General features: G+C 41.8%; 1 protein-coding gene across 2 annotated transcripts in view; it reads left to right on the top strand.

Annotated features, from left to right (window-relative positions):
* LOC6618088 (rho guanine nucleotide exchange factor 10) overlaps window positions 1-15,131 on the top strand; it is a 96,959-nt gene that overhangs the window by 73,940 nt on the left and 7,888 nt on the right. For both annotated transcript variants that reach the window (XM_032724177.1, XM_032724178.1), the window contains one exon: window positions 14,027-15,093. In XM_032724177.1, coding sequence (XP_032580068.1) covers window positions 14,027-15,093 — 1,067 coding nt within the window. The remainder of the gene's footprint in view (window positions 1-14,026; window positions 15,094-15,131) is intronic.

Below are 15,131 nucleotides of genomic sequence, written 5' to 3'. Positions count from 1 at the left end.
AGCTACTAGAAATCTGTTATTCTGTTTATTGTACCCAGCGCTACAGTTACACTAACTGCCCTTGTTAATGGAAATGAGTTCACCTTTTTCCCCTTGTAAATATTATGATAATTTGCATATTATTATTTCTCCTACACCATCTGAAGTGATATAGTTTTTTTGTGAACCTGGATATTGACATGATTTCTTTGCTCGCACACCTATTTTCTGAGCCTACGCGTGCACATTAATTGTGAATTATGTCATGATCTTGCCGACTTTTTGGGCTTTATATAAGTATGTAAGTAGGCAAGTCTTCGGATCATCGGATGTGGAAAATGTCGCATTTGCATATTCCACGGAGCCGGCTAATGAAGCCATTAATGAAGCCCTACAATTACCAATGACCTGGCTTAAAGTCCAGGCCAAAAGCCAAGTTAAAACAGTTTGTCTGCTCATTTAGCGCATCGATTTAACATGTTCGGCTGCAAGAAGTGGGAAAATTATGCTAATCATCTGTGGGCTGTGTTAGGCCCGTTGGAGTTTTGAACTCTTTGGCAAAGCGTTTACCAATTCAATTAGGCCCACTGATTGTGGAGAATGTGGCCTACACTGAACTAAGAAAGTGTGTGCTTCGATACAAAATCGAAAAATATAAATACGTTGGAATGGAAATTAAACATTCCACACTTCCTGAAATACTTCTGAATTAACTTGTTTATGTAGTTCCCAAATTTATACTAGCTTAATGCGCGCTTAATATAAACCTCAGTGCTTTTCACACCCCCACTATTTTGTACTAAATCGTGCAGTTTCATTTGCTTTTGCTATTTATTTGCTATTCCCCAATTTTGTTGATTGATGTTGAAAGACGACTCTCCCATTCGAATTGCGATCAATGCCAATTGCATTTTTATTGTTCAAGCTGCTCACGCACCTGCAGCATCGATGATTGTTAATCGATAAGCGATTTGTTGCATTGTTGACTCGACATATTTGGTGAAATGGCCAGGTAAAACCAGGTAGTCGTCCCCCCTTGGGCCCAGAAAAGCGTCTCCCAAGTGGCGGCAACTTTCAAAGTCAACAACCAGATTGAAATGAGAAAAGTAAACGGTTGCTGCAACGTGTTGTCAAGTCGACTCGTCTGACGAATGTTAAGTAATTGCATTGAATTGTTGAATTTCTCAGCCAGCGCCGGATAATCGGTCTGACTTTAGTCAGAAAACATCTGCTCCGATCGGTGATATATATATAGATGACTGGCAACTGCACTGAAAATAAGCAAGGAAATGTTTTTGTTAGAAAACAAACTGATTTCTGCACTAATAATATTTATCTTATAAAACATAATAACTATCTTAGTTTGGAATTGTTTAATGAATGCAATAACCAAATTATCTTTTTATGTACGCCCTTCTTAAACCATAACAGATCATATCAACAAATCCCATCGGACTATTGTATTTCATTTGCTGCGCACCTTGTCTAATTTATGCCTCGAAAAGCACACTGTATCTCATAGATACTTAGATAATGACATTTTGAATTATCACTGCTATTGTTGCTCTCGTTTTACCCTTCGTTGTATTTTTGTTTATTAGTGGCGCCACTCGGCTATTTGTTTATGTTTTTATCGCCAAACGAAATTCTTTTTACAAAATCAGCCACCACCCACTGTTACATTTTCCTCGATTTATTTATTTCTTTTTGTTGAGGATTGCACAACTTAGTATCTTTTTTTTTCGTTCAAGGTTGTGTGTTACACTTTTCATTTGTTTACATAGCTTTCTGGGCCCTAACTTGTACATACACATACATATATATGTATTTCTTTTATTGCATTTGACCACATGCTGGCAAACTAAACCGTCCGAATTTCGCCCTTAAAATCTCTCAAGAGACTTTGAGGTTGACAGCAGTTGCAGATGGAGGTGGTTCAGATGGTTCGGATGGTTTTAAGGTGGTTTTCAGGTGGTTTTCAGGTGGTTTTCAAGTGGACTTTAGGTGGTTCAGGTGGCACACAGGTGTCTTCTGCACGAGCCATAAAGGTTAAGTGGCCAACTAATGTGGCAATTTCTTCTTTTTTTCTCTCGTTTTTTTTGACAGCCCCCACACGCAGTGTTATTATTACTTTTTTAGTGTTTGCCGAGTCGATAGGCAAGCGATAGGCAGCGAATTAAGGTCAAGTTTGTCGCCTGTGCGTGCCATCCTCATAATCAGCGTCACCATCATCCTCATAATCATCAACATCATCATCATCGTCGTAAGCGTAATCGTCATCGGCGGTGCGTGTTGCAATCTTTTGATTGCCACCGCCACATGTCGCCAGACAGTGCGAAAGAGAGGGTCCCATAGGCGGCAAAAGAGACGGAGAATCAATCATAAAATTTTTGGTTTATTGTTGCCGTTCTTACCGTCAGCAGCTTCCACGCAAAGTCATCAAACTGTAAGATAGGATTAGCAGAGGAAAAGTATCTAGAAATCGTCAGTGAAATACCCTGCTATTTAGATCAGTTACGAAATAAATATTTGGGTCCAAAATCTATTCAAAGTATCAGAAAATGTGCATAGGTGGTTCTTACATATAGTATCTACATATAATATCTTAGTACTAATCGGAGTACCAGGACTTGCACCAAAGGTTTATTCAGAACTAACTTAAGTTCTTGAAGAAAAAAAAACCCAGCATACCCTGTTAGTTCTAATGCTCCATCGCAGGGTATCATCTGTGCACATTAACGACAAAAGTTCGGCAAATGTGTCGCAGTCGCTCAAAAGCCATTAATGAATATTAGCAATACATTGTATTCGTTTACTTTTTTTCCCCTACCCCATCCCTCCACCAATTTCTGTTGGTCTTACTCGGCATCTTTTAATAGATCTCGAAACGAGTTTGCTCCATTCGCCGCTCGCTTAACCTGTTGCCGAAACGGCAAAATAAATAATAAACAAAAAATTTGGTAATATTTATGGCATTAGTTCTTGCCGGGCATTTGAGCGCTTTAAGCCATTTCAGATTGGGATGTGTCATTCGCATTGCCCCCTCGATTGCCCGCATTGTTCCGGAAATGTGAGAACGATTTTGCTAATTAAGAGAAACGAGGTAGCCCCGAGCTAAAATATAATATATAGATGCTGATCACATCGATCGATCTGGCAGTGATCGAAATGAAATTAAAGGAAGTCGGAGAGCCGGAGAGAATTATGAGTTATACATATGTACTATAAACTATAAAAACTATAACTTTGACAACCAATATTAGTAAAAGTTAATAATCCAGAGATTTTACTCGATGCCAGTATTCATTAGCATTTTGCAATAATACCTTAAAAACTTGAATCCTGTAAAAACGATAATATTGCAAATAATCTTCTTAAATATTTTACACTTGCAATAAACTTCAACTAATTGGAAACGGCTTACGTACATCAATCAAGGAAATTGAAATCAAAATCAAATTGCAAAATGGATACGGTAATAAACTTAAACTTGGAGATGCAAACATGAAACTTAATACGATCTTCAGTTTCGTTGTGTAGTGGCACCCACTACAATTTCCATCGATGGAATTATGCACAAGTCGTGTTTTTGAGGAAACCAGCGACTAAAGTAAGCAAATCAAACAGGGTAAACAAAGGGGAGTAAGGGCATTCATGGACAGTCCAGGTAAAAACAAAGGAAAATATACAACTTATATATGCCTTTGAAGACGACAGCAGACTGCGTGTCTCGGATCGGGTCGGATTGGATGGGATTGGATTGGATCGGTTGAGATTGGTTCGGAACCACCCAAGTAACCGCATCGGAAAAGCGAAGAAAAGCGGGGAAAATGCTGGGAATGGAAATGCATTTCGATGATGCCTTTTACGATCCGTTTGTTGTTGTCTGCGCCTCTGCCCTCTGCTCTGTCATTGTTATATAATAACAGGGAAGTCACCGCCGCCCTCACGCACTGCAAAAATACAGAAATGAATAGATAAACACGGGGAAATGGAAAACCAAATCAGATCAAAGACCCAACTTCCGATGCGTTTCGACTTACACACATGGAAGTTAATGTGGTAGATATAACATATGGAAATTGTGCTTGAAGTTGTAAACAAATATTTGTGGGAAAGCAATAGATCATATTGAAGATGGAAATTATAAATTGCACGCCATATATATGAATATGTGTTATTTATATCCAACAAATCCTTTCATTATTGATTACGTTACAACAAAGTGCTTGGTTAATTAAGAAAAAATAGTTTTCTATGCGATAAACCAAGTCAATCGTTAGCCAAGTTTCTTTGAATAATGCAAACGTGTCTAACTTGTTTAATGTTTACTGTAAAGGGAAATAAGCTTTTACCTCTTATGAATTTTTCCTAAGATTTTTCAAAGAATTTACTGTTCTGTATTGGGCTTATCCATCTCGGTTCGTGTCATTTTTCGTTTTGGCTGCCGTGAAAGTGTGCCTTAGAAATGAGCCAAGAGATTTGGCTGCATTTTGGCCGCCCTTTTTTTGTTTGGCCTTTAAGTGGGCCCAGAGGCGTGGGCCGAGGGAGGCGCGAGGGGGGCAGACACCTGTGAGATACGACGACTTTCACTTTGAACTGCGGCGCATTCTTGGCCACTGGCCATCCGCAAATTGACAACAACCACGGCCAATAAAGCACTCGACTTTCAGCTGCCACCTGATGCACTCAAAGAAAAGAAGGCATACATATAGCCACAGTGCTATGCCTCTTAGCCCCTTACATGGTCAGTCTGTTATCATCTGCTCATATATGTGGCGCCAAACTCACTATTAGTTTCTTTGAGTGCACCGCATTCCCCGCAACGTTTATGATCACTTATTACTGTGTCTTATTATTTTATTAAAGCCATATTGGGTTTTGTAGTTTTTCTCCTTCGCTCATCATCATCGCTCAGCTGCCACATAAATTATGTTGTTGGCCATAATTATAGCGCGAGAAAAAAATCAGTTGTTTTTCGGAGTTTTTCTTGGCGGCACATTTTTTGTTTTTCGTTTTTAATAAAAATGTCCACAAATTGCAGTGACGACAGCTGACAACGAACGGACAATTTATGCAAATTGCAATTGCCAATTGGGAACGACACCAAAAGCTCGAAAACTCATCTGCCACTGCATTTACGCCACTTTGTCGGTAAAAAATAAATACATAATATTAAAATGAAAATAAAAAAAAAAAAAAAAAAAACGAAACATGAAAAACAAAAGAGCGCCGCCAACAATAACCAGAAAGGAAAACTCGTTCAGCTGATAAGAGAGCCAATGAAAGTGAAACCATGTCACAGATTGAACAGTTGTTGTGGCGTTGCTGTTTGCTGTGTGTAAATATCATAAATAAATAAACTAAAAGAAAAAAAAAAAACAGGAAAAAAGAAAAAAGAGCGAAAACCCACAAAGAGACCAAATGCAGCTACGATAAAACGAAAAGAAACCAACAGAAATAACAGCCATAAAGGCCATAAAAACAACACCCAGTGGAATGGAAATGGAAATTGAAATCGAAACGACAGTTGTTGAGGCGTTGAAAACGATGAAAACCGAGGAAAACTCGCATTTCGCAATTGTTGCACTTCCTCCTCCCGCAAATTAAACAAAACGATTGTTGCTCTTTATCTATGTATGTACTATACTTCCACATCGTTTCGAATGCAAACAGTTTACAAAACGTTTTGGGCGATAAGACATCTACGAGTATGATAACTTCATCCGCGGCGGGGTGTTGACGGAAATATCATCGTGATAAGGGGGTTATTAAAACTACAGCGACGAGCTGCTCATAATTTATGGCTCTTGGAACTCGGCTCGCCTCTAATGGGCGTTTTTTTTTTTTTTTTTAAAGATTTTTAATTAGGTAGGAAAAAGATATGGATTACCGAAAATAGGGCAACCTATTTGAGGCAAAGTAATAATTGAATAACGAAAATCGATTCAATTATCTGCAAGTTATTCTTCAAATCTAAATAAATCTAAATCGGCTAGGCTGTCAGATGAATTAATAGCGAGCAACATGTCAGAGTGCCAAATCAATGAAAAGTGTCAACAACTATTGTTAATTAAATTATTCAATGGTTCGAGCACGCCGCCAGAGGGCGCCATTGTGCATTGTGCGAGGTCACCTTTTTGACAGCCATTGTCGAACTGAATAACTAAGCGAGGCAATTTATATTAATGTCAGCCTGTTATGGCCGCGAAAAAAAGGCACTTTGCAGTTTACTGAAATTTGGCAAGTTCGCTTTTTCAACGCATTTGCGGTGCATCTTTATCCCATTTGAAGTGAACCGTTCGGTTTTTTATCACCGCTTTTTTTTTCGGCTGCATGCACTCAGCTGTTAATTCAATGGAACACAGCCATCCTGCTCGGGAAATTTAATTTCCGAGTGGAAGAGCCTCGCAGCCTGCTTCCTGCAAATCCAAAGTTGTATCACCCGTTTGAGTTACCCCCACTGACATTGGCCAATGTAATTAAGTCGGAACTCTAAGGGCAATCGCTTGTGCCGATGCTCCACTAGCTCCTCGTTCTCCCTCCTTTATTTTTTATTTTTTGATTTTTTGTATTCAGTCTCATGTTTTTTTTTTCGTTTGGGTTTGGGTTTTATGTCTGCGGTGTGGGCCACTTGAAGTCGCCAGCATTGTTTTCAGCTCAGCGCCCGCTAAAAATAGTCAAAGGCATGTGCCCTCCATCTGCATCTGCATTTGCGGCTGCATCGAAAAAAGACCAGCAAATTTGCCTGTGGTACAGGCATCTCCTCCAATGACAATAAATAATACAATAAAAAAACCACACACACACAGGAAAAGTTTTCAACCCGAGGGAAGCACTTATTAGAGCACCCAGCAATCCTGAAAGGAGGCATACGCAATTGGGAAACTACAAGGGATGAAATCTATATTAATCTAAATCTATATAGATATATAAATCGGTATTAGCCATTATTTACTTTATTATCCATATCATTTAGTTAAGGCAAAGGCAGGCGAAAAGCGCATTGAAACCAGGAGTTAATTAAATATTTAAAAAAGGACACAAATGAGAAAAAATATTAAATATATTTGAGTTAATAGCTCGCCTAATAGACCCCTAAAATCCCAAGCCAAATTAATGGGTATGCTAGAAAATAAAAAGACATCGCACAATGACGCGACGAGTTTCCTTTTTCAAAGCGGCCTGCAAGGAAATGCCTTAAAATAGGCAACAAAAGGTGGAGCGACAGGGACGGGGCGACCATGTGGCAAAGCGAGAGGGAGCGGCAGCCAGAGTTTTCTTCTGGCTTTTCCGCACTGAATACCCTCCCCCCACCAAACCCCGCCTTCTTGGACATCGGTAGGCATCCCAGGGCGTCATCGTCAAGTGCACGGCCCTGCGTCAAGTTGCCAAAGCAATTGAGTTGAGTTGACTCGAGTTGACTTCGCCCGTGGGGAGGCGGAAAAGTGGCGGCGGTCGGGGGGCATAGCCCACTTGAATGGACTCAGAGCCCTTATCCGCATTTTACATACCCTCACCAAGATACTCTAACACAACAGAGCCCGACTTGTATGATAGAAATTAGAATAAAGGAACTAGGAATATCACGCTAAATAATAGTATTGACATGGGTCTTATTGAATTAGGAATTTTTTAAAGTTATAGAGCTTTTTTTAAATATGCACCAAAGTTATGCTTAGTTCCTAAATGAAATGCTCCAGTTTATTATTCAAGAGTTCATTGAACCCTAAAATTAATGAAATGATTTATAAATTAGGTCAATTTTTTGACACATCCTATTCTTTGGTTTTATTTTTTAGTAAAGTGTATAGTCGCAGCTTTCAGTGGGGGAAAATGCCATGGAATGGCAACAAAATTACATGCCACGCGTTGTGTTTAATTTGGATATGGGGTCTTTCGCAGGGCCACAGGTATAATGTATACTATACCATAACTACTATATACATATAAAAGTACGAGTACATCCAATCAGAGCAGCAACTAAATAATTCATGTGGGACAATGAATATCTGTACCGCCGCCTTACTTACCTACCAACTAGCTGACTGACTGTCTGTCTGTCCGACTGACTGACTGACTGACTGCCATTTCCACCTGTCTAACGAGCAACTTGCAACGTCTAACGGTGCAAATACTCGAATGTGGAGAACTGGGAAACTAGTTCGCAACCACTCGGTAGCATGGCCCATTGTATTAATCACTGGGCATTGCTGGAGCAAGATGTTGGGGAATCGGAAAATGGGTAAATCGGAAAACTTTTGACTGACATTAGCAAGGTCATCGAAAGCGGCCAATTTGCAATCGAGTTTCTATAACCAAACTGTGGTTAATATTAATGAAGAAGTGGCCAAGTCGTAAACGATTGGTTCCGGTCAAAAGCTGGGGCCCAAATGTCATGGCATTCGGTCTTGATTTTTTAGGCGGTACGGAAATGCAGAAACAACCAGGTGCGCTCTCAAATTTATTTTCTTTGGTTTTTGTTTCATCAAAAGTGCAACGCCAGTTGATTCCTAGAAGCCATTTTAACCAAAAAAAAGCCAATTGTAAATTCATTTATGGAAGTGAATTAACTGCTGTGTCCTATTAAATTCCCAATGTAAACAAAGACCAGAAAGTATAGACCAACATATTTCCTGGCAAAATAATGTGTTGCCTTAAATTTTCCATTTGGTAAGAGCTCTCTGAAAGATTTTTGAAGGGCTTCCTCACTTTCAAAAGGGCCAAAATGAAAAATAATTCCCAACTTTTCCGAACCTGAGAGTTTTTCCCTTGCCTCACCTGGTCATGACTTCGATTTTTTGCAGCTTTTCATCAGCTTTTCCCGAAAACTTGTGCCGAACCTCTCGCCCACTTTGGCCCATTTTCTTAATTTTTTTTCCACAACTTCGCACATTAACACCTTTCGAAAAATCTCTGGCAAGTTTTCAGCTTTGTTTCACATTTACATTTGCGAGAACTTAAAAAACACTAACCTGGAAATTCAGTTTTCACACTGAATCACCGAAAAGAATACAAATTCGATTGGCTGTGATGTGAGTGGAACTTACCTGAGTGAGTGCAAATCTTTGGCCAACAGACAGCCGGCAATTTTCCACCGCTCACCGGCGATTGAGTCAACAGCATTTGGCCAAAATTGCCCCGACTACTTGGCATTTTAACCCAATTTTCTGGCAATTTTAATTGCCAGCGTACAGACAGTTGCCCAGTTAACAGTTTTCGATTTTATTAATGAAGTCGTAAAGTTGCCCAAGTTTATCACTCGTCTGCGATTTTGTGCAGCTGTGCGCTGTGTTCGCCCGATAAAGCCAAATACCAAATACCCCACAATATTTCTCCCAGGTTTTTCCGATCTTTTTTTTTGCTTCTGCTGTCTGCCTGCCTAATTTTGATGCCATTAATTTTGACCATCTCCATTTCCATTCCGCGTTTGCAGTTTCTTTTGGCCCGGTTTGTGTAATTTTTTTTTTTTCGCTCAAGCACGCAATCCTCCGACGAGCAGGGAAATGGGGGGAAAAGAAAGTGGGGGGGGGTCGATAGATCGATCGGCTTGGGTTTCTCCTCATCAGCGTGGTTTTTGGACAAGAATCGAGCGTGATTAAGAAATGCAGAGATTTTTAATCTGTCCCCGAAACTAAGACCTAACCATTCTCACAAAAAAAAACTACTAATAACTTCATTTAGCGTATGTTGGGATTAAGGAATTAGCATTTAAATGAAATACATTTCTAAGTGGAAAATTAATTCAAGACTGGCTGACCTTATTCGTGTGTATTTTTGCGCAGTGCACCTGAAGAATTTCCCGACTCAATTCAGCACTTTTGCGGCACTTCCGTCTGGCCCGCCCCCTTATTACCACCTGCTTCCGCTCATGAATATGCAGGATTAGCTCATTATCATCCGTCCGATGTTTGAATTGGAGGCTGGTTGCCGTTAGAAGTGCGCTCTGCGTGTGTGATTTACATTATAATAATTAGTTTATGACAAAGGCACGCGCTACTTTGACTTTTCCCGCCCGTGTTTCCCTCTATTTTCCCCGCCTTACTTTTCACGCCGCTCTCAGTGCTCAGTTCTCGTTTTCGTCTTGGTCCTGGGCATCAAAATTGCAAATAGAAAGCAATTTCCACTCTTATTATGGCCACGTGTGGGGGATGGGGAAATGCGAAGGGGTTTCGACATATATCCATGTGCGAGATGATTCCCTTGCCTTGTGTCCTACGATTTTGTGTTTTTCCTTTTCGGCGGTGCGCGTAATGAGGTTCCGCAAGCATCCATTTTTGCTTGTACACGGGGAAAAGCCATTGAAATTATGCAGATAAATTGAAATATTAATTTCGAGGGTTACTAGAAACCCCAATTTATTTGCATCTTATTAATGGCTGGGCACACCACAGTGGCAGTGGGACCATGCGAGGTGCAGAACATGCTGAGCGCTTGTGTGAACATATTTCTTTGTGTGTAACCCCTTGTTCCCTCGCCTTTCTTTAAACTTCTTTGGCTACCAGCTTTTGCCTGCAGCTGGCTTAGGAAACTTGCTAACTTTGCTGAATTTCTGCCTCTGAGCCACACATTGCCTCAAGTGAAACGCTTGATAGGGGGAAGGGGAGGAAATTGAAGAGGGGACATGAGGTGGTGAAAAAAGGGGAGGGGGACATTGGCTGCCCGCTGCTCAATTTCAGACACACACGAAATTACTTTGCAACTCGTGGCAGAGAGTCGCACGAAGCCTTGTGGCCTCATTAGAACCCCTCTGGAGAAATGGAGAATCGAGGGGAATGGCGAATGGAGAACGGGGAATGGGGAAAAGGGGGGCGGGAGAAAGGGCGTAACAGCAGGTGACTAGTTTCCAGCTACTTAACCATTCTGGCCTGCATTCTGCGCTGGACTGAAATATTTATGAACCATCTCGGGGCAGAAGGGCACATCAAATGCAGCGCAAACTGGGATTTTGTAGTTGCATCCACAATACCCTTGACATCGGGTTTTCTCATTTTCATCCAAAGTTCTCAGTGCCACTAAATTCAAATCATCGTTTTTAATAGATCCAGATTTAATTAATATCGTAAATCAAATAAAAATTATCACATAAATAAAATGAAATTGTTCTTGATTTATTGTCAAGTCTTATTAATTTGAAGTTTGAAACAATTTAATGAAATTGTGTAAACTTTGTTCTGAAATGAGCTAAATAGTGTTATCACATTTTAGGTGAAAAACTTTTGAAACCTTCGATGGTTGGCATTGGAATAGTTGAGCGGATAGACTGATTAACTAGGAAAGTCTAGCACATTTGTTACACACACGTTTGACTTGCTGAATATGAACTTTAACTTTCAATTTTATATGTGATAAATAGGAACATGTGCTTATATATAATGTCTAGCATTATGATCAATTATTTGCAATTCACATTTGATTTATGAGTTTCAAGTTAACTTTGGCGTGCAACAATATAAGAAAACGTTAGGTTAGGGTACTCGGAGACTTTGACCCATCGAGGCTGTGCCTCCAAAAGTAGCTACACAGTCTTTGTGGTTGTCATTTCAATTAGCAATGGACTCGGGTCGTTCCGACTTTGTTTCTATGACTGTTTGGGGTCTGTTTCTGGCTGTGAGCCTGAACTGAGCCCCTGTGGGCGTGAAATGAGCAAATGGCAAAACAATAAAGAACAAACAGATATGGCAACGTGTGGATGTGTGTAATTTGTATAATTTAAGTGAGCATTAGCATTTGCAGAGATTTCTTTGTTGCGAGCATTCTGCATTGGCATTAATGAGTGGCTCATTAATCACTCGCGGCAATTGGTACCGAATGGAATGAATAAGTGAGCGAATGCGAATGAATAACCCGGTGACTGACTGCCTGGCTGCCTGAGTGACGGCTTGATGGACCAAACAGGCAATAGTTGTGCCAAAATTAGGTAAACAAAACGAAACTCGCCGAAAATATTGCATGGGAGAATCTCACTTTTGCGCGAGACTGCGGCCTGCGACTCCCCCGCGGGCTCACATGGCGTATGATTAATTTTTCACAATCATTTTCCATTATGCAAAAAGTCGCGGAGGTGGATTAGATGCATCCAAAGGGGTCTCCTTATTTTTGGTTTCATTATTTGCGTGCCGTGGCAGGAGTTTGTTTTTCGGTTTCCGTTAACTGTTGCACTTTGCCGTGATGATAATTAATGAGCCAGCGGTGCGTATACGTGATGTCGTAACAGGCCAAACAAACTCGAATCGGAAATCCAAGCAAATAAATTACATAAACGCTTAACTGTGGAGATTTTCGTGGGGGCGGCCAATAAAATAAGGATGGTTAAACTGTGTCAGTGTGCCAAATAATTTTCTTTGACCGGGATATAATTAAATTGTCTTATTTACATATTTTACGTCTCTAAAGCTCACGCAAAAACTGCCAGAAAATCAACATATTGTATTAAGATTTCGCTTTCTATTAAATTTACATATTTTTCCCTGTGCATTTCAATATCCATACTTCCCATTTCTGCCCCATCATCCCCGATTCCAAAGTTATTTAAGATTAATTAATAAACTCTACGCCAGCCGCATTTGCGTGCTTATGGATTATGTTAAACCAAGTGTACGACAAAATACAAAAAAAAAAAAACACAGAAACGAGGGAAAATATGTTTGCCAACAATCAACTTAAACGTTGCCATGCCACACCCCCCCGCCCACCGTTTTTGACTGCTCTTTTCAATATGTGAAAAGCGTGTTTTCGCCCTTGCCTCCTCGAAAGTTACACAAACTCAATTTTGTAAAAGCGAAATTTGGGCCGTATATATAATGTAATTTTGAAGATGTTTTCACATTTTGCGCAAAATATTTACACAATTTGCTTTTCCCTTTTTTTTTATATTTCGTTCGGCTTCTCCGTTTTCCACACATTGGAAAATGGGGATTAAAAGGGGGGAGTAATGGGCTGGGATGTTGGAGCTAACGCGCTGGACTGAGCTGAATTTGCAATTATCACAGCTAACTGAACCCGACTTGTCACCACATCCCCATTCCTACGCCAGTCGTCCGCTGGATGATTAATGGTCGTGAACATGACATCGAGTTTGTCTCGAATCTGTTTTGTTTCTGCAGCCATGGTTGTGTTTCTCCATCTGAATCTCAATCGGAATCGAAATCGCTATCCTAATGTTTGTTTAGAGCTTGGCTTCTAGCCGCACTGCTAGAAAAAAGGTGGTTTCATTCGGTAACTACTACACAATGAAAATTCTAACACTTGGCCACACTGATTTCATATAAATAGTTCAGTGTGACCATGCTTAATGAATGTGAGTAATGACTATTCGTTAAACCTTTTATTTCACAAAGCACCAACATTTTTCGCTCAGTGCATTCCATGGGCCTGACAGTTGTCTCTCTAATACCGTTCTGGTGGTTCTGGCAGAGTGGTCGGTGTGGGTCTGTGCCGAGTCTGAGTGCCCGGAGTACGTGGCCCAGTGTGGGAGTTGCTGCTGGCTTTCTGGCCATGGCCACTTGGCAAGTAACCCACACTCTGCCAGAATGAGTCTTGGCCAGAATTGGCGGCTTTCTGTCTTTGATGCCCCCCCATCCACTTGCCCGAAACTCAGTCACAATCCCAGTCCCACGCCACAGAAGTTGGCGGTAATCGCGAACGGAGACATGACGGCCATGGCCAAATCCTGTTTGTGCTGCTGTTTTAGCCGACTTCATCTGCATATGGCCCACAATTGCTGGCAATTAACTCACTTGGCCAACGCCACATAATTGGTAATGCTTTGGGGTACTGACGTCAGCCAGGGAACAACGGAATATTGAATGTCATCCATTTTTTAAAGTGCTTGATATATGGAAGTTTTGATTTTTATAACGCAAATTAAAGATCGAAGGAAAGAATTGAAATCTTTGTTAACATTCAATGAAGATGGGATTGATTTGTTAATTTGTTGTAATATAAAAATATAATCTAAAGCTATAATGTTAAATATTATTTGATTTAATTGTTATTCTATAACTAATAACTAATACTAATTTTTATTTCGTTTACCCCTTTCCAGATGAACACAAATTGAACTCCGGCTCATGGGAGGACACCTTGGACGAGCCCCATCACCACCACGCGCACCACTCGCACCACCAGCACCATCTGCATCAGCACCAGCACCACTCGCACCTCAGTCAGCGACACCAGCAGCAGCAGCAGCTGCAGCAGACCTCGTTCATTGGATCACCGCCGTCCAGTGCCAGCATCACCACCGCCCAATTGCACAGTGCGTTTAGCCGGAGGATTGCCGAACAGCGAGAGCGAGATCAGCGTGACCAGCGGGATCAGCGGGAAGCAGCGGGCTGCACCGCAGCCACAATTGCCGGCGGAAGCTTCAGCGCCAACGGTGGCCAGGCTGCCGTTGGTGTCGGCGCTGGTAGCAGCAGCAGCTGCGGCAGCAGCAGCGAACGGGACACCAAATCGCCCTGTCGCGAACGGGATAGGAATCTCGAGCGGGACAGAGATCGCGAGCGGGACAAGAACGAGGATCTAGGCGAGGAGAAGGTTCTCACCGAGGAGGAGCAGACCAGCAGCAGCGTGAGTTCGCTAAGTGCCGGCAATCAACGCAATTCGCAATTGCGTTCCACCTTCAACAAGGCCAAGCAGCATTTGTCGTTTGACAAATGGCGCACGGCCGCCACCGGAAGCGCAACAGGTTCCGCATCCGGCCCAGGATCATCAGCCACTGATAGCAACAACGCCGCCAGCAACATGATTATGCGACGGGCCAGTGCCTGCACAATGCCATCGAGTGGCGGAGGGGGAGGAGCAGGTGGTGGTGGTTCCCAGAGAGAGGAGGCCACCACACCGGGTGAATCGCCCGGAGGACGTCTGTCCCGCTGGTTCTCCATCAGGCGCGGCTCATCGCATCAGTACGACGTGGGAGGACGCGATGGACGCCACTCGACCGCCTCCAGTTTCGATAGGCCCGATTCGGGCTCGGGAAATTCCCCGAAAAACGGATCCAATGCGGTAGCTGGAACTGGGGGAGCTGGATCCCAGGGAGTAGCGCTGGACGCAGCTTCACCACAGAAATTGGCCAATTTGGGAGCCAGCAAAATGATGCCCGGAGTGCCAGAGGTGAGTCATCTTGGATATCAAATGAGCAAAATATAACA

Source organism: Drosophila sechellia, chromosome X (genome assembly GCF_004382195.2).
Source record: "Drosophila sechellia strain sech25 chromosome X, ASM438219v1, whole genome shotgun sequence".
Taxonomy (NCBI): domain Eukaryota; kingdom Metazoa; phylum Arthropoda; class Insecta; order Diptera; family Drosophilidae; genus Drosophila; species Drosophila sechellia.
This window is presented reverse-complemented; position numbering and strand designations above follow the sequence as displayed.